The sequence below is a fragment of the Ammospiza nelsoni genome, chromosome Z (genome assembly GCF_027579445.1).
Source record: "Ammospiza nelsoni isolate bAmmNel1 chromosome Z, bAmmNel1.pri, whole genome shotgun sequence".
Taxonomy (NCBI): Eukaryota; Metazoa; Chordata; class Aves; order Passeriformes; family Passerellidae; genus Ammospiza; species Ammospiza nelsoni.
The window spans coordinates 15552615-15580399 of NC_080669.1; the positions used below are offsets into that span (position 1 = coordinate 15552615).

The 27785-nt window shown below is 39.7% G+C and overlaps 1 protein-coding gene across 4 annotated transcripts in view; it reads left to right on the forward strand.

Annotated features, from left to right (window-relative positions):
* Positions 1-927: 927 nt before the first annotated feature.
* Positions 928-27785, forward strand: part of GRAMD2B (GRAM domain containing 2B) — a 42080-nt gene continuing 15222 nt past the window's right edge. Inside the window, exons 1-2 of one of the 4 annotated variants that reach the window (XM_059492905.1) lie at positions 928-1111; positions 25656-25778. In XM_059492905.1, the coding sequence (XP_059348888.1) occupies positions 987-1111; positions 25656-25778 (248 nt within the window). In that variant the 5' untranslated portion in view covers positions 928-986. Of the gene's footprint in view, positions 1112-12327; positions 12492-25655; positions 25779-27785 lie in introns of those variants that run through there. The other 3 variants (XM_059492908.1, XM_059492906.1, XM_059492907.1) reach the window with 3 other exon arrangements.

Here is a 27785-nt window from a genome sequence, read left to right on the forward strand (position 1 = left end):
GTTATGCAAAGAAACCAGAAACAAATTTTAAAAGAGAAAAATACATTTGTTTGTTTTGATGTCTTTGCATCTACCAATAAAACCTGTGGATAGTCCAAATGGATTTGTACTGTTTCACAAGCTGTTCACAGATGCTGAGAACAGAGTGTATTACATTAAACATCTTTTGTCAGTCTCATAGACAAATCTTCATTACATGGTGGTCCAATATGAAGTTTAAGAGGATTTCTAAATGCTTTGGATGTTAAATCAGTACTATAAGAGGATCTGCAGTATAAAGATTTCTGATTATTTCACTCCCTAACCTAATCATTATAGTAATCTTCAACAAACAGAAAACCACATATGTTTGTAGTTAATGTTTGCCAATTTATGAAAAAACTGGTTAGACAAACTGATTTTGTCCAGGGGGGTCCCTGTGCATTGAGAATTAAACTACTACCTGTATTTAAATTAAACTGCAAGGATTTGACTTTTATAGCAGCCACTTGCACACATGTGGACCAACTCGTCACTGGAGAAGTGCAATATAATAATTTTGGCATCTTCACAACAGGTAGATGTAGTCATTTCTTAAAAAAATACACCTTTGTTATTCAAACTTGGACACTTAGAGATAGATCACAAAGTAGAATTTATGACAGAACATGTTTCACCTGAAAACAAAACATAATTGGAAATAGAGTTCATGTTTTACACTCCTCAATTCAGTCAAACAAGTTACTGCTATTTATAATGAAATTTCAAGGACACAGTTCACCTAGATTTGATAATTTTTGTTCTCAGGTAAACTTCTGAAGTGCTGCAGATAAAAAAGAAAACTCCCTTATGATATCACAACACCACGTTACTCATTAACTGATTTTTAAACCTAGTTTGAGCTGGAGTCACACCAAGACAGCACTTCCTACAGAGGAGAAAGGCTGCGTGTTTCACAGATTGCTCCAGTATTGAACTTACTTAAGTCTGCAGTTAGCTCCATTAAAATGCTGAAGAAAGGAAGCTCCTTGGAGGACTCAGTTTTTCTTTCTGAAAGTCAGAACAGCTTCCGAAAATCAAGTAATGACGACCCAGCCAGTCCTACAGAGAGCGCTGGATCAGTATTTATAAGGTAAATCCCAATATATTTGAATATTTTGCATGTGCTCAATGATGGGGGAACAGGGCAGCAACAGAGGAGGGCACTGGGACAAGTAGACTAACGAAAACGCCTAGACAAGGAAGCCTAATACGAAAAGGAAATGCACACAGAGATGGTAATTTCATGTATGCTACTGATTTCACTGGGAAGGGGAGCACTACTGTAAGGGAGAAACTTGGACAGAAGGGTATTTTTTTCTGATTCCTTATTTATTGACACTGAAATAGGGCTTTGAATATGTATAACACTATATACTAATAAAACTCAAATTTTAAAGTGACCTCTATAGGGACACCCAAATATCTATAATATTTGAACTCTGTACAAAACAAATGTAAACTTTGTTAGATCAGGGAGTTTAGCAAAATGTTTTCATGTGTGTTTTGGCCTAAAGAGACCTCATAATGTTTATTAAACTAATTTTCAAGATGAGTGCCACCTTATTCACAAGAAATATTCAAGGAAGTAGAAAACTTACCAAGTGAATTCTGGTAAAGGGTTTCCTGATTGAACATTGCAAAAAAAAAAAAACAAAATAGGGGAAAGTCTGTTTTCCTACTTTGGAAGGGCAGACTTGTTGAATTGCAAATCCCCTCTATGGTGGAATTCATTGCAATGCAAAGTTCTAGATAAATCATGCACATTTTAGAAAGCACAAAAAAATGAGGGAAGGCAATGTCAGAGGGTTACTGGCACTTAGTGCTTATCCTTCCTCCTCTACTGCAGGAGCAACACAAATAAATACCCACAGTACTTATGTGAACCCATCATGAATAAAATAGCTTTAAAAACTATTCAAAATATCATTAGACATTTATTGGTTCTTAATCTGCTTGAAAATTCTTTGCCAAGGGCTGGTCCTGTATGGTGCCAAACAAACCTGAAGACTGATTTGGAACCTCTACATAGTCTTTGTGTGGATGAATTACATTTCTTTGTGGCTGTGCAAAAATTCTTTATATGGGGTGACAGATCTTATCACTAATTGGGTCACTACTATAAAAGAGCCTGTTGGCCTAATTTTTCTCTTTTGGAATATTATTAGGGCTTTTTAATATTACAGCTGCATATCATCGTTTTTTCCAACTCAAATGTCAGAGAGATAATGTCCAACAGTTTGAACAGACAATAGAGAATCAGAAATTTAAAGTTTAATTAGAGATTTCAAAGACTCTTATCTAGACCTTTGAGCTTGTTTTTAAGAAAAAAAATCCCCATGAATTTTCATATGCCTCTTGATCTCATTTTGCATGGGACATAAGTAACATACAGAAGTATTCAGAGGGCGACAACACAAGTTGGTGATTTTTACACACTTCCTAATTTGGACAATATAAATTTTGTCCTCCTTTCTGTGTCCTGTCCAGAACACTGGGCAGACAGACCTACCTCCTTTTTTATTTACCATTAAATAACCAGTACACAAAAAGCTGCCATATATGCTCTGGGGGCAATGTGACCAGGCCTTACAAAGAACAGGTCCTTTACCCCAGATTTCTCAATAATCAACCTGCCTGCCAGGTATTGAGTGGTAGGAGCAGGCCTTCTAGAAAACCAGTTTACTCAATTGCTAGTTCAGTAAGGATAATATGATTATTAAACCTTGCTGTGAAACCATACCTCTACCTATAGCAAAGATAGAGTAGCAGGCTGCAAATACTAAGCAATCATATAAGGAGGATGCACAATAGCACATAATGAGCTAGATGGACTGAGCTCACACCAAACTTGCTTTTCATGTGTTTGTCACAGTCATGATACTGAAAATGAGCCCCATGAAAAATCATGGAAAATGTAAATGCAGACTCTGCATTTTTAGGTACTCCTTTCATACAGTCTTATTTATTTGGAGCATATTTTCTATATATGAAGATTTACCCACAGAGAAAATTTAATGAACCTTCTTGTTCATTCTAATTATTCATGCCCGAGGAGAAAAACTGACTATACGCCTAAGTTTTTATATACATCTGGTTTCACCTCACTGTAATTGGCATGTGGATGAGCATGAATTTGGCAGAAACCAGGGAGTTATTAACATTTCATAAAGGGGAGCTCACAACTTATTGCCATGGCAGCATGTTGTTCCTGACACAGAGCAAAACTGATTTCAGAAGGAAATTGTGCTAAAGCTTGCTGTATTCATATTGCTATTATCTTATTTCTGGAGTCCCGTACCTTCTGGGTGGTTTTCTCACACACAGCGCTTCACAGCAGTGTTGTTCCTGCTTCTTCATCAAGGCTCTCCCCGACCAGACAACCCACTCCTTTTATCCCAGCTACCTCCACGGGCTACAGCTGCCGCCCAATTACGGACATCACAGCTGCAGCCCATTTACAGTAACTAGAATCGGGGCAGGGTCACTTATACAATACAGAGATCTTTTACTGCAGCACATATATTTACTCAGGCCCCTATAAAAGCTGAGGTGTCTGCCACACATTATCGATACAAAATTTGTATTGATAAAAGTACTGGCCACATATCTTTGCAGCATTTTATCAGTATGAATGTATGAAGTTGTTCTGACATAGAACAAAATATGGGCTAAAAAAACAGGGATATTCAAGCTCCCATTTGGAGCCCATCCCTATAATATGAGTCAATACCCTGTATCCAATTCACCTAAAATTTAGGAAAATCTTAAGGCTTTTATTTTTGAATAATCCCCTGAGTGACTCTAGGAAAAAAAAAAAAACAAACATATTGAACACAAGAAAACTAGTGTTTTCAGCAATTTAGACCAGCAATTCTGTGAATGTTATAATGCTATGTATGTTTACATCAATCTTAGAAATAATCACATTGCAGGTTATATGTGCAACACTAAAAAAAATTCAGCATTGGTCAGTAACACTGCTATCAGGTGAGAGTTAAAAACAATTATTTTTAAATTACAAAACAGTGTTTTTAAAGTTACAGAACATGGAGTGGTTTGTTTTCTCACTATCTCATCAAAATGGAAATCAAAAGGGTTGTCAACTCCAGTCCTGACACGGAAGCTCATTTGGTGCACTACAATATACAAATACAGTAAACACAGCACTCGCATTTTGCATCTGTGATCTGGCATTAATATTTACCTATCTTTTGCTTACAACAAAATAACAGAAAAACTCTGTAACAACCAGTAGCAGAAACTTTAGAGATGGTTTTGTTACAGACAGGTATTTTGTTACAGACAGGACAAAAATGAACCCTACATCCAGATTTCTTCTATGAAGATTTTTTGACAGAAAGCTTTTCTAAAGGAAATTCTGCATTGAAATTATATCCCTCAGAATCCTCCAGTGTACTGCTGTAAGACTGAGGCTTATCTCAGACTAATTTAAGAAGTCATGTTAAAAAGATAGGCACACACCACCTTCTAAAAGGTGTGTTGTTTTTATAGCTCAGTTATGAGCACCTGAAACACTGGCAACTACCTTGCTGCTCAATGGCTTGCATCTGGACTCTGGCATTCACCATTACTGGCCTGAATATGAAGACATATTTACACTTGTTTTGGTTTCTTTTTCCCCAGAGTAATATAACTCCTAGTTCTAAATAAGACAGAACAGTAACTGCATAAGCACAGTCAACTAGCTTATTATTCTCAGCCCCATCTGATGTAAAGACTGTGAAAAAACTGAGAGTATGATTAATTCTCTCGTGTTCCTCACTTTAACCTTCCTCTTCTAAAGGTAAGGACAAACCTTTCCTAATCTTCTGGAAAGTCTGGGCACTCTATTTTCTTGTAGAAGATTCAATTTATCCTCAAACAAGTCTGTTTTCATTTTTTTACATACTTAATGTACCATACTGCTGCACTTCAGAGACTGCCAGATGACTAAAGGTTTTTCTCAACAAAATGATCACCATATTTACACATATCATGAATGTTTGCATGCACTTGGGCATATGTGGTTCCAAAAAGGACCCACATGTATTCATTTACGATACACAGATTGAGTAATTATATACATGCACGCGCCTTATTTATTAGACACACATCATCTGTGTGTATCTAATGAATAATAACATACAGCTGTAGCTGGACTAAAATTTTTGTCCAAGTCATTTCTATACAAAGATGTCACACTTGGATATTGTCCAGGATTTCCTTGGACATTTTTAATCAAAGGATGACAAACCAAGCCAATGTGACCCATCAGAGTAGAACAAGCAATACTTACATTTATCTTTTTTAGCACAGATGGACAATATATTAAATGAGAATATATATCTCTTTTATTAAAAATGGAAATTTCTTTTTAAATTATAAATGGAGAAAACACGGATTTTGCTGCCATGAGCTTTTATACAATCATTTTAAATTACAAGATCTAGGCATCACACAGTATTCTAGTATGTTAACACTGACATTCATGAGGCATCCAGGCCAATATATTGCATTAAAATATGCAAATATGCCATAACTACTTTTTTTTTTATCATCAGCTAAGAGGAGACAGTGACGTGTTTTTCAGCAAAATGCCAGCTGGCTGAGTGCTTTCTCATAGCTGGCAAAACCAAACTGTTAACACATCACAAGGTTGCTTTTTCCAATATGTAAGAAAGTTGCCATGAACAATTTGGAGTGAGCTGAAGATTCCTTTATTTCAACGGTTGTACTGGAGGGTTCTTCCATTAACCCTTCATCCCATACTGTTCTTTCCATCACCATGGCACAGTAAGACACAGTGGTGAGGCTCACAGCATGAAGGGTGTCTTCTGTGACTCTACACAGGTTATTTGAAAGGTAATTGGTCCTAAAATGGCAGTAAATGTGGTGACAAGTACCTGTGCAATGTGTTACATGCTCACTGAGAGGTGGACTGATACCATATTACTGATACTCCATAAATTTTGGTGGCAGTCTCTCTCCTTTGTCCTGCTGGGTGTTACAGCACCAGTGTAGCATGGTCTCGTTCACCCAACTGTTTCAAGACGGAGCCACAAGGAACAGCCCTGGCATGCTCCTCCATTTGTGATAAACTCTCCAACTAGCTTTCAGCCCAGCTTACCTCATTTGCCCCATGCACTGCCCTGTCTAAAGGGCGGCTCAACCAATACAGTAATCCAGGCTACTTTAAACAAAAACCAGGAAGAGATAGTCAGATAAGACTTTCAGTAAACAGCTCAGAAGAAAAATATTACCTGTTATGGGTATCTATAAAGTAATCTCAAACTTCTAAAAGCAAATAAATTATTGAATTCTTAATCCAGGCAAGGAACAAGACTCAACTGGCCAAAACTGCTTTTCACTCATTATAAAATCGCACCATTCACTGTGTTCTGGCCCTAGTTATCTTCCACAGACTATTTTGGACCTTGGCTCCACTTATTTTGAGCATACTTCAGGTATGCTGAGTAACTTGAACACTGTTTTTGAATATTCCTGATCGAGTCAGGAGTATCATCAACACCAGCTCAGATCAGGTACGGCATTGTCTAGCTCAGTCTTGTACCCTCCAAAGACAGTCTGTAGCCACTCTGGGCAACTTCTTCCAATGCTGCACCACCTTTTTAGTACAGTTGTTTTGTGGTTTTTTGTAGTGTGCATCTCACAAGCTGGCTTCACTCTGATTTGTGGATGACTTGTGTGTACTCTAGAAATTAGAATTTTTTTCCCTGTTTCAACATCTTTTCAAACGTTTGTGTCTCATACTATCAGAGCTCCTATTTCTATAGCATCCAACATAGTTTACTGCTTTACTATCACACTTCAACTACAAGGACTTAGCAGGTCTTTCAACACTTAAAGGCTTCCAAAACATTTGCATAGCCTTCACAGAATCCTACCAATGCAGAATATCATAAAGAAAACTGAAGACATGTACAAAACCTATTAGGCAAAAGCACTTGTATTCAGGCACAATTGAGGCTGTAGCTCTTCATACATTTTTACACCTGCAAAGACATACAGAAGAACTTTTTACTGAAGAGAAATGTGTTCACAGCACACAGAATGCTTGTAACCACTTTACTACTTTTCTGCTTTGTTTCTTTCCAAGGAAGTTCCCTCATATTCAGGTATGCTGACACTTGCCAGATAAACTGAAAAATACTTTATGAACAGCCACAATGAATGCACTGAAATAAACCTTATTGATTAAGACAGCCTCTCACACCATTTCCAGCTAGATTGTCTTTTTTATCATGCAACAGCCATGAATCTTTAGGCCTGGGTAGCAGTTCCCCTGCTTTTTATACTGACATCTCCGATGTGTCTTATTAGGCACTTTTACTGTTTCTTGCTTCATGTCCTTCAAGATATGATTCATAACTATTGTGATAAATTGAGAAAACAGATTGGGAAAAAAAAAAAGAGCAAAATGCACAAAGGATATGTAGATGGTCAAGATGGCTATACTTAATCAAGTCTTACAATTTGCTGCTGTTGTACTACAGGAGAGCATCTCAGCTAACGTTTATAAAAGCTTCATTAGGTCATACTGCTTGAATACTAAACCTGAGCCAGCCTCACCTGTTGTGAAACACAAAGACTTTACCACAAAATATGACCAGTGGTACCATGTATAGGAAAGATGAAGTAATCTTTTAAACTCCTCTTTATATAACCTTCATAAAACTACTGGTGTTGCATATGAGGGATCATGCTTCAGAAAACACCTAAACCTACAAGAGACAGTTCATAGAAGAAAAAACAAAAAGAAAAAAAAAGAAGTCCAAAGCCACAATTTATATGTTTTATCCGACACTACAGATAAAATGAAAATGATAAGAAAGAATAGACAGGTTTTCACTGTTCTTCATATTTAATAAATAAAGAAGTAATGGCTTTAGATTTAGATTTCACCAACAAGGATTCAAGACCATGTTGTGGATTGAGGACATCCCCTGGACGATAGCAAACACTGGAATTGGTGGCCTGGGCACACTTAGGACTTTTAAGAACAACTGAGACAGGAATCTTGCCAGGAGTGACACAGGAATAGCAGGCCTTAACTCAGGACAAGAAATTAACTCAATGACTCAGTGAGTCTCTGCTTTTCTCTGATTTCATATGTATCATAAATCTTTTTATTTTGCATTGAAAGTTTTCCCTATTGTTCCATCCCTAATGTTTTATCTGTTGTCATGTTACGCATAATGTTGAAGGTACTAATTACTGAAAACCCTGAATCCCCTCTAATTTGATCTTCAAATACTTGCTTTGACTTGATCATAATAAAAACATATGGTTTTCAAGTATATTCCACTCACATGAGCAGTCCCACATTTGCTTGTTTAATATAAGGCACTGCACCCTGAATATTCCTGAGAATCCTGGTATTCAGAGCTTTTATCACTCAGGAGAGTCCCCTCTCACTCTGAAGTTGCTGCACCATATACAGTTTGACAGAGCTTGGTCACAGAGTTTCTTTTTCAAATCCTAAAAAAAAACCCACAAGCTATAGTCCTGGTTCATTGCTTATTACTTCCACTGTCATTATCAGTTAAGAGCAAACTGGACTAAGGACACATTTATCACCAATCTGCCAGAACCAAGTCTCTGACAAGAGTTAAGATATCATTATATGGAAGAAATAACTCAGCAAGGATTCCTTTTTTTAGTGTCCAGGCTTTAGGCATCAATTTATTTTAATGTAAGTTTCTTCTGCACTAAATGACTAAGACAGAATTTATTTAAATCAGAGAGCTGTGCACACCTCGAGAATGGAGTCAGATTAAACTAAAAGAGAGACTGAGCTCCAGGACCAAGCAACTCCTTCCTAGTTCTTGCACCACTGAGGTGAAGACAGGAACCTCTGGCAATGAATGAACAGAACAGTCAGTGGCAGAGTTTATCTCCTAAAGAGGTGCTTACAGCTGACAGACTGAAAATCTAAGCACTCAAAAGAAAACAAATTTTATTTATTCAAATAGCTAGACGTCACATTCTCACCTACTAAAAACAGCACTTCTGCTGAACTGCATATAGTTACACAGGAATTATTCAACCACAAGTCTGCCTCAAAATTAGGACTAAATTAGCAATTACGTTTTTAGTGCAATGAAAAGCCTCCAAAAACAAGATCAGGGGTAGGCAGTCACTTTTCCTACTGATTCCAGTCATCCTGTGTATGCCTTGTTAGTGCACATTTACACAATCCCCAGGGTACCTAAAACCTCACACAGGTTTCTGCACCCAAGAAAAGGGCCTGAAGAGACACATGATGCCTTCCCCAGCCCCTTCAGTGCCAGCTTTACTCATAGTCCACGCAGCTGAAATGGCTCCTATTCTGTTATGGTTGGATAAACAAAATGCTGTTATATTGCCACAGGTTGTATCTGGTGTTAGGAGGTGGGAGAGGCTCTGCAAAGCAGTGCCAAGTGCACTCAGGGGTTCCACAAGGAATAATAGCAGCAATCAATGTTTCACAGGGCCTAACAGGCTGAATAATCTCCCTTGTAAATTAAATCTCATTTCTTTTCCACATGTGCCTTGACATTTTTATTAAATACTATGTGAACAGTAGTTAATGGTGTCTCCCAGAAATACAGTCATTTTAAATGTCTTCCATTCTATACATCTTAGCATATAGTCTTTAAATTTTCCTGTACTGGAGCCAATTAAACCCACACGGTCTAGCAAAAAATCATACAGCAATCTCACATTTTTTGCAGGATCTGTGTGCCCAAGCAGCTGTGGCAGTCTTGAGGCATTTCACCATTACCACCTCCTTTTTATCACTGATTTCCTGAAAGTATTGCAGCAATACCTAAAACTTTTTTCTTGTGTGCCCTAAAGACTAAATATCCAAAGGTAATTAATCTGCTTCGTACACTTTTCAATCTGAAATGTACATTAGTATCTATTTCCTACACAGATATTCACTAAAAGAAACCACTCTACTGTACATATTCTCCCTTTAGCTCATGTGAATAGTCAGCTCTTAGGAAGTTATTCTATTCTTAATTTTATTAAAACATGAAAATAGACCTTTGCCTAGACAAGTTACTTTGAACTCTCATCCCAGGATTTTCTGGGATGAGAGTTAAAGTACGCAATCAATCTCCTTTGATTGCATACTTTAAACCACAGAGTCCATTTAAGCTTTATTAAAACATAATTAATCAAACTGAAACCTAACTTACTTAACCAAGTAGTAAAGACATTTTTCACAGTTAGTGCCTGCCATGCAAGATAACTTGCTGCCTTAAATCTAACCTTCCTGAGGGCACTCAACTTGTCCCACAGCTCTGCCAGCACAGGCCCAAGGAAACTTGACATCTACAAGTCCATGGGCCTCAGCAGGATGCACACGGGAGTGCTGAGACAGCTGATGGACATCATAGCTATGCTTCCTTACCTTTGAAAGGTCATGGTGATCAGGACTAGTGCCTGAGGAATGCAGAAAGCAAACGTCACCCTGGTCTTCAAACAAGGCAAGAAGGAGGATGCAGGGCACTATCAGCCAGTCAGCCTCACCTCAGTCCCTGGAAAGGTGATGGAGGCCACTTCTATCACAGGGAGGACAAGAAGGTGATCAGGAGTAGTCAGCACGGATTCATTAAAGGCAAATCATGCTTGACCAACCTCATTGCCTTCCACGATGAAACAACTGCATGGATGGACAAGGAGAGAGCAGTGGATCTCCAAGGCTTTTGACAGTGTCTCTAACAGGCAAACCCAGGAAGAGTGGACTGAAGAGGAGGATGGGGAGGTGAACTGAGAACTAGCTGAACAGCAGTTATAACAGATCCCAGAGTCATAATCAGTGGCACAGGCTCTAGTTGGAGGCCTGTCTGTGGTGGTATCTCCCAAGGTTCAATACTGGGCCCAGTCTTGTTTAATTTATCCATCAATGACTTGGATGAAGAGCAGAGGCCTCCTCAGCAATTTCACTGACAACACAGAGCTGGGAGCAGTGGCCGATAGCCCAGAGGGCTGTGCAGCCCTTCAGAGGGACCTCAGCAGCCTGGAGAGATGGGCACAGAGGAACCGTCTGAAATTCAGCCAAGGCAAGTGCAGGGTCCTGCAGCTGGGGAGGAACAACCCCAGGCACCAGCACAGCCTGGGGGTGACCTGCTGGGAAGCAGCTCTGTGGAGAAGGAGCTGGGGGTCCCGGTGGACAACAAGCTCTCCAGAGCCAGCAGTGAGTCCTTGCAGCCAAGCAGGCTGATGGATTCGTGGGTTGCATTAAGAGGAGCAGTGCCAGCAGGTTGGAGGATGTGATCCTCCTCCTCCTCCTCTATTTGGCCCTGGTGAGGTGTCATCTGGAGTACTCTGTCCAGTACAAGGCTCCTGCATACAAGACTAGAAACTCCTGAAGATGTCCAGTAGGACGGACTAAATTGATCAAGAGTCCAGAGCTTAGCTCCAGTCCTCTCGCCTGAGTAAAGGCACCTTAGCCTGAAGAAGGTACGACTGAGTGAGGACCTCATCAATGCCAAGGGGACAGAGCCAGGCTCTTTTCACTGGTGCCCAGCAATAGGAAAGGCAATGGCCAGAAACTGATGCAAAGGAAATTCCACCTGAACATGGGGAAGAATTTTTTACTCTGCAGGTGACCACACACTAGAACAGGTTGCCCAAAGAGGTTGTGGAGTCACCCTTGCTGGACATATTCAAGAACTATGTGGATGCAATCCTGTGCCACACATTCTCGTATAGTCCTGCCTGAACCAGAATGCTGGACCCACTGGTCCCTTCCAACACCACATATTCATCAGTGGGTTTGTGATTTTTCTGTGCAAAGCAGCACGGGGTGCTGCTCTTGAGTAAGGAAGCATAATTGCCTACTTGTCTGTTCAAGATGTAAAGCCGCAGATGGAAATACCAGCTAATCATTTCAGAAGTTCACCTTAATAGAACAGTCCTGAGGCCAGTATTTGGACTACTGCCTACTTCCACGACTCACGAAGCGCGTTGAGAGAAAGCAGGGCCGTGGCCACCACCACCTTCCCCCGGGACTGCGTCTGTGTCAAACGGCGTATCTCCTGTACCCCCCTATAAAACATTAAGGATGGCTTTTGTTGGAGCCGGCGGGAGCCGGTGTCTCACGCGACAGCGTCCCGACTGAATAATTTAAAGCTCGTAAGGGATCGGCCTCACGGGGAGCGAGGCGCCGCATCCCTCACCAAGCCCCGAGCCGCGGGCGGCGCCGGCCCGGCTGGGCGGGCCCAACCGGTTTGTGGCGGCTCCGGCTCCTGCCGGCGCGAGCGGCGACGGGTCCGCCCCGGGGCGGGGCGGCGAGGGCGGAGCGGGCCCGGCCCGCGGGTGGCGGAGTGCCTTGTGGCGGCGGGGTGAGTCCTGCTGCCCGTGCCGATGGTGCTCATGACCGAGCCGCGGTGCGATGCGGAGGAGCCGAGGGCAGCGCGGGCCGCCGGGCGGCGGGAGAACAGGGGCGCTCCGCGGCTGTGAGTAGTGCCCTGCCGGGAGGGGGGCTCCACGCGGGGCTGTGCCCGGGCCGCCCGCCGGGCAGCGCTGGGGCCGCGGGAGCTGCGGGCGGGGCGGCGGGGGAGCCCCGAGCGCTGGGGCCGCGCTGCAGGGGCGTCGGCCTGAAGTGTCCGGGGAAGAGTCACCGAGGGGGCTCCGCCTCCAGGCTTAAGTGAGCGCGAACGCCCACCCCCGCTCGGGCAAGACCCGCGCTCGAGTTCAGCGTTGAACTCCGAAGTTGCAGTTTTAGGAGCAAAGAGTACAAATACTGCTTGTAGTAGTTTCACCCAACAGCCTGAAAATCTTTCTGCGCTGTGGGACTTAAATACAGTAATTGTGCTTTGTCGCTTATGTTAAAGTGCACGGGCTCCTGTGGGAAGCTGTGATCCTTTCCTCTGGGTGCCAGGAATACCCAGGACTTTATCGAAAGTTGGCAAAGTCTGATACAGGCAAGAGACATTAAAATGGGAGTTCATTCTGATGTCCCAGAAAGCAGAGGATGTCCCTTCTCAGGAGAAGGATGGTAGTCACTTGCTGGTCATGGCATGGTTCCCCGCGGGGCCATACCCCTACTCACGTTTCTGCTTTCTAACCTGAGAAGTACCGTAAAAACTGAGCAAGTGAAGAGGTCAGAAATATTCTTCATGAGGAAGAGGAGGCCCTGCTGGCTGGTAAGGGCAGTCTGCTTGGACTAGCTGATGGAAAGTAGAGAAGTCAGAGTGCTCAGAGGGGTGGGAGAACTCCCTGGCCCTGCTGACCTTCCCAGCCTCTGATGATGACTGAGAACCTCCAGAGTTAAAGGTTCGCTCCTGCATTGGTGTCTTGCTTCCTGCAGAGGTACCAAGTTGTTTAGGTGCTTGTGAGCCATGGCAATGACCATCACGTGAAAATGTTGCTGAAATCAAGCAGCTGTCTGTTTCCATACCAGGCTCCCAATTCACATGGGTCTTGGCAGTCCCAAGGACAGTTTTTGAGAAGCATCTGTGAAACAAGAAACTCAAACATGTGGAGCTTTCTCCTCTAAAGAAATTAATAAGATTTAACTTTCTGCTATACTGGGATGATTCCTCTTCCTGAAGAACTTTTCTTCACAAATATTTTATCTTAAATAGCTTCCAGGAGAAAGGCAAACAAGTTACCACCAGCTAGCTCTTTCTCTTGAAACAAATTCTGAGAAAGTCTGTGTTGGTTTTTGGGTTTTTCCCCCAGCTGTTGTATTCATGATGTCTAAGCAGGTGTATTCCTCAAGTATGTATTGTAGTGAAATCTTTTGCCAGAAATAACTTGCTTGTTAGAGAGCACTGGGAATTTGAGTGTCTTCTAAGTGTCCTTTATCCTGTATGGTGTAATCACATCAGTGACTTCACACTACAAATGAAACATAAGTCCCAGACCTTCACTAGAGTCTTCTGACTTCAAGCCTTGGATCCTGGTCCCTGCATAGAATTATGCCAGTGAACCTAATGAAATTTTTCAGGTATGCAAGATCCGTATCTGATTTTTCTCTTGAAACCAGAACTAGGAGTCCTAGGTAGTATATGGAGAGCTCGATCTCGGAGGTATTGAACATGCACAGGTAACTGACCATCTGTTTTGCCCCCAGGTGTTTAGTCTTTCAGTCCTTCATCAGTTAACAGTTTTAGAAGCAAGGTCAGTCTTAGCCAGTGTGATAAACAGAGAAGTCTTACTCACTATGACTCTCTAGCTTTTTTTAGCTATCAATTTTTGCTGTTCAGTAGATGTCATGCAGGGAAGAACTGGGCGGTCTGTTACACTTTAAGATACAGTGTTCAGCAATAGTAGCCTGACAGCAGGAGGGTGAAAAGACTGGGAGAGAAAAAAAAAAACTTGAAAAGATTGTCTTAAACTAGAAAATTGTTGAAGCATTTGCTCTTTGGAAACAAAGTTGGAATTTCTTTTCCAGCCCCATTTTACTGAGAAGCTTGTCTGAGAAACTCTTGTGTTCATTTGATTGGGAGTTAACTTCACAAGCCATGTATCTTTGGTTTGACTAACGTGAAGTTACAGGGGAGATTGTTCAGATCAAGAACAGAAGCATGGCTTTAATTCAGTTAGAAGTGAGATTACTAGAAGTTGAATTGTTGAAGATTTGGTATTAGAAGATGTTGTACATAAGTGTGTGTGGATTTGGTGGAGTTTCATTCCCCTCATGTACTTCCAAGGACCAATATGCAGCTAACAGAGCTCATGACCTCTATTTGCAAAAAATATTAGCAGGATTATAGAGGTTTAGGGAGTCTTTAGTGTTTTCCAAAGCTCAGCGGGAAGAGAGATTCATATGTGTAAAGAGATTTATGTACCTGTACTTCCTGGAGGTATGCTTACAATGTTGTTCAATTTAGAGATGAACTTCATAGCTTACTATGCTGCTGGTGCCATAAAGGCTCCTTGGGGGATAGATGCATCTGAAGGACTGAAGCTGTAAAAGTATTTTGGGTTGTTTTGGTTTTTTGTGTTTTTTTCAGGGTTTTCTTGGATGTTTTTCTTAAATGTTTCAAGATTAGAAACTTCAGAGTTCATATTTATCCAACAGTGATTCAGAAGAGTTAAGTACTTTCATACTGATTCAGAAAATGGCCTACTCTGGCATATTTAGTGATACTTACACATTTGCAAAGTTTCTAATAGAGCTCTGTGAGTTGTAACCCCAAAGATAATACTATGAGGAAGATGGGCACTGTTATTATGCAAACCCAAAATAGTGATGTGCCAAAAGTTTGTCATTATGTGGAGCTGCTTCCAAGCAAATAAAAAATTTGTGGATGGAAAAAAACTTTCCAAGTGGAGCTCCCTAACCATTACCTCCTGATGTGGCCTTAGAACCAAAAAGGAGTTAACCCTTGCACTGTATTTAGAGATTTTTTCTTTTTTTTCTTTTTTGAGTGGGGAGTGGGGTGTGGTTTTTTGTGGTGGCACTGGACCTCCCGTAGAAGCTGTCAGCCTTATTTCAGGGACAGTAGGTGGAACAAATGTTTGAAAATTGAGCACTGAAAATAAGAGTGAGGCACATTAAGGAGGAATGGCAGAGGAGTAATAGCAAGTAGTTCTCATGCTTTGTTAGCATCCCTCTGCTTTTACCCATGCTTGCTTCTGACGAAGTCCATGCAGCACGTTCTGGTGCCACTGGCAGTATTTGTTCTCATATGATTCAATCTGTCTGTATAAGTGTAATGTGATGGGTTACCATATGGCACGATTTTGCTAACATTAAGTGGGACATTCTATCCCCTTATGATTTACAGAATCAGGTAATGTCCAATTACTGAGTGTAACTTAAAGAAATGAAGGGACTGGGACTTAAAAATCTGAAATATGTGGAATGTTTTCAATTTTTATTTTTTTCTTTTTAGCAAAAATGCGTACTGGGGAAAAAAGGTACTGGGAAAATATGCTACTGCAAGCAGTGGAAAATGCTTGCAAGCAAATTGGGTACTTCTGGGCAGGGAGAATGTGATTTTTATGGTTTGTTTGTCTACCATATTATTCTGCCGTAACACATGTTTCTTAATAACTGTTCATCAGTTGATAAATTAAAACAGAATTAATTGAATGGCTTGTGCTTAATCAAAATTCACTTCTTTTTCTTAAAGTATCTTACTTGAGAAAAACATAAAGTGCAGAGAAAAAAGGGGAAATTGTTTATTACCGACTTAATCTAGATTAAAGCTGAAATAAAACTTTAACTCCTTTCCAGCAAAAGTGGGGGGTTTTTTTGTTTTTGTTTTTGTTTTTTTTTTGCAAAGAGGAAAAGTGTAAGTATGTATTTTCAGGGGATGAAACTGCTAACGCATACTAAGTATCGTATTTTTTAATTCTTCCCTAGTAGTTCTTCCTTACTTTTATAGCAAAAGTTGTAACACATGATCTCCAAAGAAGGAGAGGCTTGTAAATGAAACATTTAAATTTATGTGTGTGACAAGAGTTTTCCAGTCTAGGTTTGAACCTTCATTTGTTCATTATGATGTTTTTTGATCACTTCCATTTTTTCCCTTCTCCCTGCCATTCCTATGGTGTTCACTCTATGTGCATACTTAAGTTATAAAAGCATATTTTTAAAAATAATTTTTCTGTGTGTAAATGCATGGTATGGATCTGAAGAATTTTTTCTTTCCATCCAGATGCCTCATGTGGCTAATGTATTTACTAGTTATATGCAATCTGTGAGAAGTGCTTGTTAGAAAATGTAATAACTACAGCTTTGGGCAGCAGGATTTGTTGTTGGTATTTAACAGGTGATGCATAAACATCCCATCACAGTATTGTCTTACTTCCATCTCCATAACTATTGCAGTCATGTGGTTAGAAATTATGTGCTTATCTAATGAGGCCACTGCTGAGACTAATGATCTGAATGCTCTGTACATAGCTGCTGCCAAGTCCACGTATATCCTTTCCAATGAATCTTTTCAGACCTGTGTTACTTTAACTCAACTTCTACTTGGCACTGACTGTCTTTGCCTCTGCCCTTGAAAAATAGCACACTAAGGTTAGGGAGGTTAATAAGCTCCAGAAAGAGTGACAGGAAATAATATGTAGGCTGCAGATAGGCAGCAGACAATTTCAGCAGAACAGAGGACATAGAGGCAGACTGAAGCCTTCACCCTCTGTGGATAGAAGAGTCAAACCTAGTTATGTGACTATGAAACCGTAGTTCTGTACAAACATACATACCCTGGCATGACCTGCACATGCCTCAGTTTAGCCCTCTGACTGTAGCTTCAGTCTGTTTGTGAAAGACAGAGCACAAAAGACTGTTGATGTTCTTCTGTAGCTGCCATCTATGCTATACTAGTTTAAGAAGAGCTGTTTAGATTTGCTCAGCCTTTTTCTCAACAGGAAGGAAGTTTATCTTACAAAAGTCCAGTAAATAACAGGATTATATATATTCCTATTTGGTTTTGAGAAATTTTAAAATATATGTTAACGTGCTATGGCCAGCATAAGAGTGGGTGTGTTTTGCCATGGAGGACAGCTTATTGCCAGTGGAAAGGCTCAGACTGAAGAAGTAAGCTTTGAGAGCATTCAGACTCAGTGTCATGGTGACATAGAAAAATTTAAAAAAATTTGTGAAAATAGAAAATTGTCATTAGCAGATGTCTGGCAACCGTGTGTCACATCTGATCCTAATAAGACTACCTTTCTCCATGACTCTGGAAGGAAAATGGTTCCTTATATTTGGTGTCACAGTCAAAAGCACTGTTGTGACTGGTGTTGGTTAGATCCATTGTTGGGAGCTAGTATTTCCTAGTATGAAATAGTAGCTTTTGTATTCAATTATCCACATTGTTCTAGTCTTTTCCATGAACACATGAGCTGGTCTGTAAGAGTAGTCATAGGTTGAAAAGATAATAATGGGAAATTCAGCATTGCCGGATCCTTGGTGAATGGTTCACTTCTGTCCTTGGTGAAAAGCATCAAAAATGTACTCGGGTGTTTCTTGAAACTTCTGATTTTGTCTCCTTGATTAGATGTGTTTTAAACTAGGAATGCCTGGTAAAGCACAGTAGATAGAAGCAATGAGAATTTCATTTTCATCTAATTGTTTTTCATTTGGCTTTGTTGTGCACTATTCTTGCTGGGGAACCTCACAGAAAATGTATATAAGATATTTAGCAGCAGAATCTAACACTCTTTAAACAGCAAAATCTTTTCAATGATTTTGGATTATCTTTTATCAATGCCAGTTTTCAAAGACACTGCTTTATTAGAAAATTCAATCCTTCTTCTCTTTGTATATAACCTGTCAGAAGAATAATTTATTTTTTTTCTCATGTACATTGATTAAAACACTTTTTCTACAGCATAGTGAGATACTAATACATCATTATTTCTAAACCTACCATAGAAGAGAAACTGCTGGTCAAGGGTTTCATGGCAGTTTCACATTTAAACAGCAGAGAATGGAATCAAAGTGTTTATAAGTTTATTCCCAAACCTCTGCTTTCCAACTACATTCTTAGTAACAGTTGTTAATATAATTGCAGGTGTCAGCTTTGCTTTTTTTCATTTTGGTTTTTGGGTTTTTTAGTGGTTTTGGGGTTTTTTGTTTTGTTCTGTTTTTAAGTATTTGAGTCTGATGGTAACTACTCAGATTTTTTTCAAAAGCACAATTAATGCTGGAAAACTGGCATCCAATTCTTGCACTGTGCTGAGCTATGTTTCTCTGGAGTTCTTCCAGAAACCAGCTTCAGGCAATGAGGCCAAACCTTTATGCTTATTCTATGGTGATCAGGCCTTATTTGTAAAGATGCTTTTATTTTTTCAGATAGGTACATATTGTTTCTGGCTGAGTTAAGGAAAAGCTCTGATTGATAGATGTTTATATGGTAGCATTGAACATCCATAAATACTGCACCTGTATACAATTTCTTTCTCATTGAATTTGGTATTGAACAATTGGTAGACCTGCCACTTAAGTGCCTTTTTTATCTTTTTTTGCACCCTGAGCAAGTCATAAATCAGGAATTTTTTCTTTTCCCTTTCTCCTGCCACTCCTGAAAGCTAAAGATAAAAATGTGGCTTAAGACTGTACACTGCCTTTTCGGTATGAATTGTGATTCTATTTTTGTCTTGCTTTGGATTAGAAGATTAGGTAGGCTAGAACTAAGGAGATATGAAAACATTTTCTCCTAAAGGATGCAAGCAGGTTGAAGAATAAGAAAAACACATGCTCCTATCTAAAGCAGTGATAAATTAGTGTATTTTGCTTCATTTTCTTTTTTTTTCTCCCTCAGAAATGTGTTTGTCCAAGATTTCTGCTGTGTGCTAGATTTGACTATGCCTACGTTCAAATAAATAGTTGTTGGTCATCCTACTGAAACTCCCATGGAAGCTGCCTGATGGGAATCTTGTGGAGTTGAGTGAAGATACATATGAAAGGGCTTTTGCTTTTTGAAGTGGATATATGAAACGGAAACTCTTGAGAAGACAAGAGAGCTAAATGGCTTGTGTTCCTATTCTAGTGTTAACTTAGTAAAATATCTTGTTATAGTGTCTCTGGTTTCAGAGCACAGGGAATTCTTCTGTGGTTGTTGGGGTTTTTTTTGCTATGGAACTTGATATCAGTCTGGTTTTGATTAGACAGGGAATACAGACAGTTAATAATAGATGGTATTTAGAGCAGAGAATTTACATACTTGCTAATGACGTCTGCGGTGTCACAGTGATCTTGCTGATGTGCAAGTGGTAAGGCAGTGTGAAACTTGATCTAGTTATTATGTGAAATGTCTATTCAGTTGAGGAGAAAAACCTGGCTTTCTCTGTCCTTAACAGTGTTGGAGGGCTTTCTGTTCAGTACTAACTCCAAAATTTCATTTATTTTTTTAATAAAGCATTGCACCACAAACATATGAAACTATTCATGGGTGAGTAATTGTTTTCTAAGAGGTAGATTAGTTATAGAACACAGTAAGCATTTCTGCAATTAATTAGCTTGATACATAAAATTATTTTCAGATTTTGAGGAAGTCCTAAACAATGGGTTTCATTTCTCCTTTGGTGCCATCTGACATCAAGGTTCCAGCTGTGCCTACATGTGTGTTTCATCCTAGAAATGCCCAGAGAAGCACGTGGTGTATGTGCAACTGTGCCCATCCATATGCATGTTTCACACAGTTAATGTGTAGCTGTGTAACTCTGCCTCCATTATGCTGTGTTTGACTCTGATCTCACGAGAAGAGAATTAGCCTGATCCCTGAACAACCAGAGGAAGTTAAATCTCAGTCTGGTTCATACCTATTCATATTGGCAAACTGACCTTCTCTGCCATGCAGGGTGTCGCATCTCCACACCATCATTAACGCTTTGCTGGTCTCTGTATTTGGCATAAATACATGTGCTGGCTGTAGATTACCTATACAAAAGATGTGCAAAATTGTGCATTTCACAATCAGCTGCTTTCTTACCTTCCAATTTCAGCCTTAAGTACAAGCTGTGTACTAAGTATGTAGAATTGTACAAATACCAAATCCATACATTATGTCGATCTAGTATCTATTATAGCAGTTGTTCAGCAGCTTTCTGCCCCTTTGTGTTTAGAGTAGCTGTAGCTTGTTTTCTGCCTGTTTTGATAGTTTGGGAGTCTTAGTGATAGTGAATGGTTGTCCATTTGCATGGTAAGAACAGTATGTGGTCTTCAAGTAGATTAAATCACAACATTCTGAAAAATTGTTTCTGAGAGATGTGTTATCCTACATAAACAGTGCTGTGTGCCACATAACATGAGCATGGCTGTAGAGCTACAGGAGGCATTTTGCATCTGAGTGACCAGATTGTACAGACAACACCTAAATCCTCAACTTGAGCACTATTGCTAGTTTTTCCAGGATGGAGAGGACAGCAGGAGAGTTTACAGTGGAAAGGTGTTTGCTTCAGTCCAGGGGTGAAGTAATTGAACTGTGTACAGTATGAATGCAAGCTCATCAGATAAAGCACTCCAGAATCTGATTACCCATGCCAAAAAGGTTTGTTCAGACTGGTGTAGCATAGAAAAAATACCTAGTAGAATGATGGGAATCTCTTCTGAAAGAAAACTTCAAGACTTAAGTCCTAGTAAAAGGTAGTTGGAGATGATTGCTTTGCTAGCACATGATATGTCAAGAAAATATGTGCTTAGGAGGAGACCTGTGACCTGCAGCGTGCTGAACAATGTCCTTCCAATCATTGGTGCATTCCATCTTACCCTCTTGTAGTCATCTCTGCTTGAAGCATGTTGCTGGTATGTCTTTTGGATAATGCCTAGATAAATCTCCTCATCCGGCTCCATATTCTCTGCTTTTAAAAACCTGCCAAAGTCTGCCCTCTTTATTTGGGATCCTTAAATGTTTGGAGTCTATCCCTTTGACTTTAAATTTCTGTAAAAGTGACACAGTTCTTTACCTGAATAGACTCATGGAAGAGAGTAAGAATAGCTTAAATAGCTATCTCTTAGCATTAGGACTGTTCACACTACTTTGATTCCTTTGTCAAATCCTGTCAGTCTGCCAACAGCTACCCAATTAATGAAACAGAACCAAAAGATAGAGAATGTAATTTTATTTATGATGGATATTTTCTCTTGGGTTGTACCAAGCATGGTTGTGAACATTTAGGGTGAAATTATTCCCCGACTTCTTAGGTTGATCATTTGCAGTAATGCAGCAATCTAACTGCTGTTGCAAAATTAATCCTTTTTGTATAACACAAGTGAAACTGGACCAACAAGGCTTCTAAGGTAACATGGTGATCTAATATGTATGCTCCATCCCCAGAAGGAATGTTGCACCAATGCTGAATCACATTAAACCCTTGAGAAATATGCTTTGACTCCAGTTTTGCAAACAAATGAAGATCTAACATCTTAGATTATTCAACAAGTCTTTTTTATTCCTACATAACTGATCTGCAATTTGTGGACTGGCAGACTGATTTGTCCAACTTATTGTGGTTTCTGAACTTCTAGAGCAGTTACCAGGCAGATCAAGTAGCATGGGTGTCCTGAGGAAGCTTTGTAGAAGGATTTGTGTGGTTGCAGGGAATTAAAGACAGTAGCCACCATATAGTTATGAAATTTTGGTCTCTCTTGTGTATGCCTGAGAAGTGTTTGTGTCTGGTTCAGTACTGGGGTTGTCAAAGACAGCAGGTGTTCCTTGAGGTTCACGTTCCAAACTCTGGCCTATTACCACTTCTCTCTCTCATTATTTTTGTTCGATGCTTCTTACTCAAACTATACTTGAGGGGAATAGAAGTTGCTATTTGAGATTAATGTATTTAATCTTTTTTCTCTTGAAAAATTCCCACTAATGTGGTACAGCAATGTGGTAACTTACACAGGGAGTCTGAATTTTTCAGGTCCCAGTGAAGGTTAATGCCAAACAAGAAACTTTGAAGTTCAAAGAATTTTATGCAATACAAGGAACTTGACATATGCCTGCCACAAATTTTTGTTTTCCCATAAACCATTCAGATCAGAAGAGGTGAAGCTCCTCTAGCTTTTAAAATTTATTGATGACTAATGTGTTTCTGAACTACATTAGAATGGGACTTAGTCCACTGCCTTGGTTTATGTATTTCATAGCACTTTCCCTTAAACATAACTAATGTTTATGTTAAGTAGCTTAGGTGCAATGTGTGATTGCACTGTAAATGCATGTCTTGGCTTTGAAAATAATCCCTATGACAACTGTTCTTTATCTGGAAACTAGAGACAACTTCTTTTCTTTTAGCTATTATTTTAATAGGCTTGATGGTAGTACCAAATATATGAGGTTTGGGTTTGTGGGGTTTTTTTTCCATTTCAATGGCCACAATGTCACAAAGTTATTCTGCTTTGCCCTGACATTTGCAAATCCAGGCTCTTTTTTTATGTGCATCTACTCCCAACAGTTGTAGTGAGAATCACTACAGTGATTCTAAGTGCTCTTTATCTAATTTGTTGTTGTTGTTTGTTCCTGACTTTTGTGCTCTTTTTACAAAGCATTTATGAGTACTGACTCACTCATGAAAATGGGAAGAGTGCTTTAATTTCCTTGTGGGGGAGGGAAGGGAAGGGAAGGGAAGGGAAGGGAAGGGAAGGGAAGGGAAGGGAAGGGAAGGGAAGGGAAGGGAAGGGAAGGGAAGGGAAGGGAAGGGAAGGGAAGGGAAGGGAAGGTTCTTCAAAGCACCTGCTGTGTGGAGCTGTAATTATCAGAAATAAAAGGACAAATCATCTGTAGCTTTTCATTATGTGAAGGAGACATAAGGACATAGGGTGAAGAATAGACATGATGAAACTGTATCAGCTAGTAGGAAAACACCCTATTGTTACTGTCAGTGTCATGTGTTACATGGGAGAGTCTCCTCGCAGCTGTGCTGCTGTTCCCTGGAGGTATCCTGGAGAGGTGAGCAGGCTGGCGCATGTTAGCTCAGCATTCCCACACACAGCTGTCAGCAGGATTAGCATATTGGGATGCCTGAGCTCTCTGCCAACAGAAAGCAGCTGGGTGGAATGGGTTCAGAGGCTAGAGATTCAGGAGTAGTAGAAGTTAGTAGAGAAGATAGAAAGAATGGATGAGGAAAAGGGAGTATGAATTGTAAGTAAAAAAAGCAGCAGCAAAGCATCTCACCATGCTGACAGATATGAGTGGTAGAACCTGTGTTATAATTTTTTTTAAAAGATATTTGTACTATAGAGGCCTGAGACTGGCCTCCTTGATCAGTTGGTAGCATTGCCATGTGACGATAGCAGGCTGACCAAGGCCATGATGGACACCAGTCAGGCTTCAGGCTCAAGCAACTAATCTTAAAAACAATGCTGTGTTATGTAGTTCTGTTCACTTGGGAGTTTCCATGCTAAGCTGCTTTTTTTGAACCTGGCAGTTTTGCCTCACCCTGTTCCTTATCCCTTACTCATTTCTGGTACTCTCTGGCCCCTCTTGGAGCTCAAGGATCTGGGTAATAGAAATACAGCAAGACTGTGAATAAGACATTTTCATGATTTGCAGACATTTGGAATACAAACTCCCCTATGCTTGCAGGGAGAACTTTGAGTAGGTAGTCCATTTGTCTGTCTGTTTAAAATCTTAAACAGCATAAAGCTGCTTATTCAGTTTTTTCAGGCAGATTGGGTTCCACTTGAATCTCATGAATTGCCTATTTAGTTGTCATTTATGTTGACTGAAAATAAAAGCTGATGATATGTGGTTAAGGGAGAGCTGATCCAAGAGTGAAGTTATGGGAAAATAATAGGGTCTTTTCCTTATCAGCTTTGTGTATAATTGAAAGAATTGAAAATCACAGTAATAACATAAGACTTTGGGAGTAGGAATTCAGTGCCCCTGTGGTGGGTAGTGCTAGGGGTGCTGAGGAAGGCTTACATATGGAAATAATTGCTCTCTATGAATATGAGATGCTTTGAGAATCCAGCATTTGTCCTGTGACATAAGTTCTAGTTTATCTATGAGGTAGGATACCACCTCATTAGACCTCAATTAAAGTGAGGTATATCTTCTGATCTTACTCATCAGAATGTAATAAAAGCAAAAGATCTTTTTGTGCCCTTCCTAAAAGAAGATTAAATTAGTTTGAGAACTTCTGTTAATAAAACTTTTGCCTTAGTAAGAAAAAAAGACTGTTCATAGTAAAGACAGTGCCACATGATGACTGTTCATAGTAAAGACAGTGCCACAGTCTTGCTGTAAAATAGCAGGAATGCTGTAAAATAGCAGAAATTAAATATATTATAATGGAAAGCTTCTGTAAATGGAATAATTCAGGCCAGGTATTAAATTAGTGGGTGACATCCTTTGGCTTTCCTCTTTAATCCTGAGAGCATTCTATAGTTTTTGTGAAGCTTCAGGTTTCTGCAGGCAAGTGTGTGTATGTATTTGTCATGTCATTTTAGAATATCATCATTCTTCACACCCGTTATTAATAACAGGTCTTTTTCTCCAAGTTTTCTGGGTTGTCATTTTGTTGAAAAGTTATGAAAAGGGAAGCCAGGGGAAGGCTCTAATGGTACATCGCTTAGCCTTCAGACACACATTTCTGAAGCAGCGGCATGTGCTGTGAAAAAACAGTGCACTGTGGTGGCAGTGCTGCTTTTTAAAATAAAACCAATGCTTTTTGTACTTGGAGAGAAACCTTTATTGCAAAGATCCTGCATGTGGACTCACAGAAGATGGGAAGTGAGAGGCAAAATAGGACCCATTTTCCTCTTGCAATATTGAGCTACAAATAATCTGCTAAGCACCACATGCTGCCATGCAAGATGTTTTTCTCATGGTTTGCCAATCAAATTCATTTCCATTAGTCATTTGAGTCTGAGTACTGAGTATGGAATGCATTTTTCCTAAACGAGATGTTCTCTTCAGAATGGAAGCTAGAGGTACAAATTTTATGAGTGCTGAAATATCCATGGCAGTCTTTCAGTTCTCTGTTTGTCATTGCTGAAATTCCAGTACTGGGGCTCAGGTGCATAGTACTGTTGAGTCAGTAGATACAGATTTTTTCAGGATATCAGAAGAAATATAAGTTACAATTATAAAGAACAATTTTGTTCTTTAATATATGCTGTATTGTCAACACGTTGCAGTGGCTTTCAACATTACTGTGAGTCCTTTTATTTCTTTGGTTCTTTGTTTATTTTTTTATTTATTTTTCCCCTGCAGTTCAGATGGAGAAAATGGAACTGATGAAAAAAGAAAGGCTGGAAAATCACCCACTGTGTCACTTCAGACCCCTACCAGTGAAATGGAGTATTTTGATGAACGGAAAAAAGTTGATCTTGATAGGTAATGCCAGAAATACTGTCAGTTTTCTTCTAGTAAGATAATTTAAATCGCTGCAACCCACTTCAAAAGCTAGACTGGGTAGCAATATTTATCAGATATCCTAGGGTTAATTTGCCCTAGGATATGCTATGCACGTGAATTGGAATCCAGGCACCTTCCTTAGTTGCTGTATTACCCATTGCAAGCAGTCACAATAGAATTTAGACTCTGAGCTGGCTTAGTTCCCCTGTTCTAGGAAAAAATATATTGCACTGTTTGGTGCCACTGCTAGTTACATTCCTTTCGTAATCAATTTGACAGGCAGTCAGACAGAGCTGCAGTTTTAGTCCTGGCCTGTTTCCAGAACACATTCATGCTGGAATATTGATTGTCCATGGTAAAACTGTGACATAAGTTTTAATTTTGGAGTCTGTGCCATATGTTGCATCAGATTTTCTAATGTCTCCACAAAGATATTAATTCTTCTTTTGCTGGAGAACTGAAATGCATTTTAAGTGCTTTAAAAGCTAAAATCCCACGTGGATGGCTTGAACCTTTGCATCCCTTTCACTTTGTCAACTGAACAGTCAGTGCAAAAGTCAGTGGTCAGCCTGACACTGTTGTTTTGGTCACAAGGCAAATATTTAAAAAAAAAACGTAATTTAATTTCATTAAGCATCTTTGAGGAAAAGGTATTTGAAGGAATATGTTATCACTTTTTTTTCCCCTCCAAACATTGTAGTCTTACCTCTCACATGCTATAATTGAGTACTTTTGGTGAAGGCTAAATATAAGATTTTTATCAGGTTCGCAATTTGTTTCAGTTTGACCTGTACTTTATATAAGCACACAAAGACATGTACTTACATATTTTTGAGTTTTCTTCTATGAGGGACTGCCTGAAATATGCAGCTGGTTTCTCTGCTAAGTCAGTGTGTAAGTCAGATTGCTGTAAAATCTCTTTCCTACTGTGTCTCCATAGCACTTAAGGTTTTTCTTCCTCTCACTCATATGGTGCAGTAATGGAAACTTTTGTAGCACCTTTATTTCCCTACTATATCTTTAGCACAACATATTTTCAGTTCATTCAGTATGAGTCATGTGATGTGTTTTTTCTTCTGCTGTTCAGTTTGCTTCCTGAGGACCTCTGAAAAAGAGCTACCTGATTTTTATAGTAGGTTAATATGCATTTATTCTGTGCCATATAGATCTCAGAGAGAGTGCTCTCACACAGTGCTCTCCTCTTTCTGATTTGTGAAACAGTTGTCCCCTTCTCTGTTTGTTTTTCTGAAGAATCCATGCCATTAATTCCTCCTGTATAAAACAGCAAAACTGATTTTCCCAGCCATCCACAGAGAACTTGATCTGTACTTGATTTTTTAAAAGTTGTTTGAGGTTTTGTCTGGATTTCCAGTATAAATAGCTGGAGCTGTACAAGTACAGCTACCTGTACAGCTGGCACTCAGAATTCCATTTCATTTCCTGTAGGGTTGCTGGTTATCTTAATGATTTCATTGCATTATGCTACACTACACCGTTCATAGCCATCCTCTGACTTGTGCACCTATTCTTTGTTGCACTTTTCAAATGAGCTCGTAGCTTGGGTTACAAGGTCATAGCTTTTTGTACACTGCCTTCCACCTCAACTACTAAGCTTTGTATCATTTTATCTTGAATTAGTAAGGAGTGTGCTTGCTTAGTATTAGTATTTCATATGTTGCTCAGAAACGAAGGTGAAGCTAAGCAATGTGATAATTCATTAAGCTGGAAAAATGTTTTGAACTTTTTGTATTTCCTTACCAGATAGTCGGTTATTTAGAATACCTCTTCTAAATAAAATGGAGACCATCATCAGACTGTCATAGTCAGCAGTTTAAGAAAAGATACACTCCTCTTTATCTCTGCATAATCCTTGATGATTGAGATAAGTTATCTAAAGGATTATTATTTTCTGTGGAAAAGCACATCCTGTTGGTAACTTAGCAAGACCAATGAACTGGGGCCAGGCTAACATCAAATGCTTTAAAT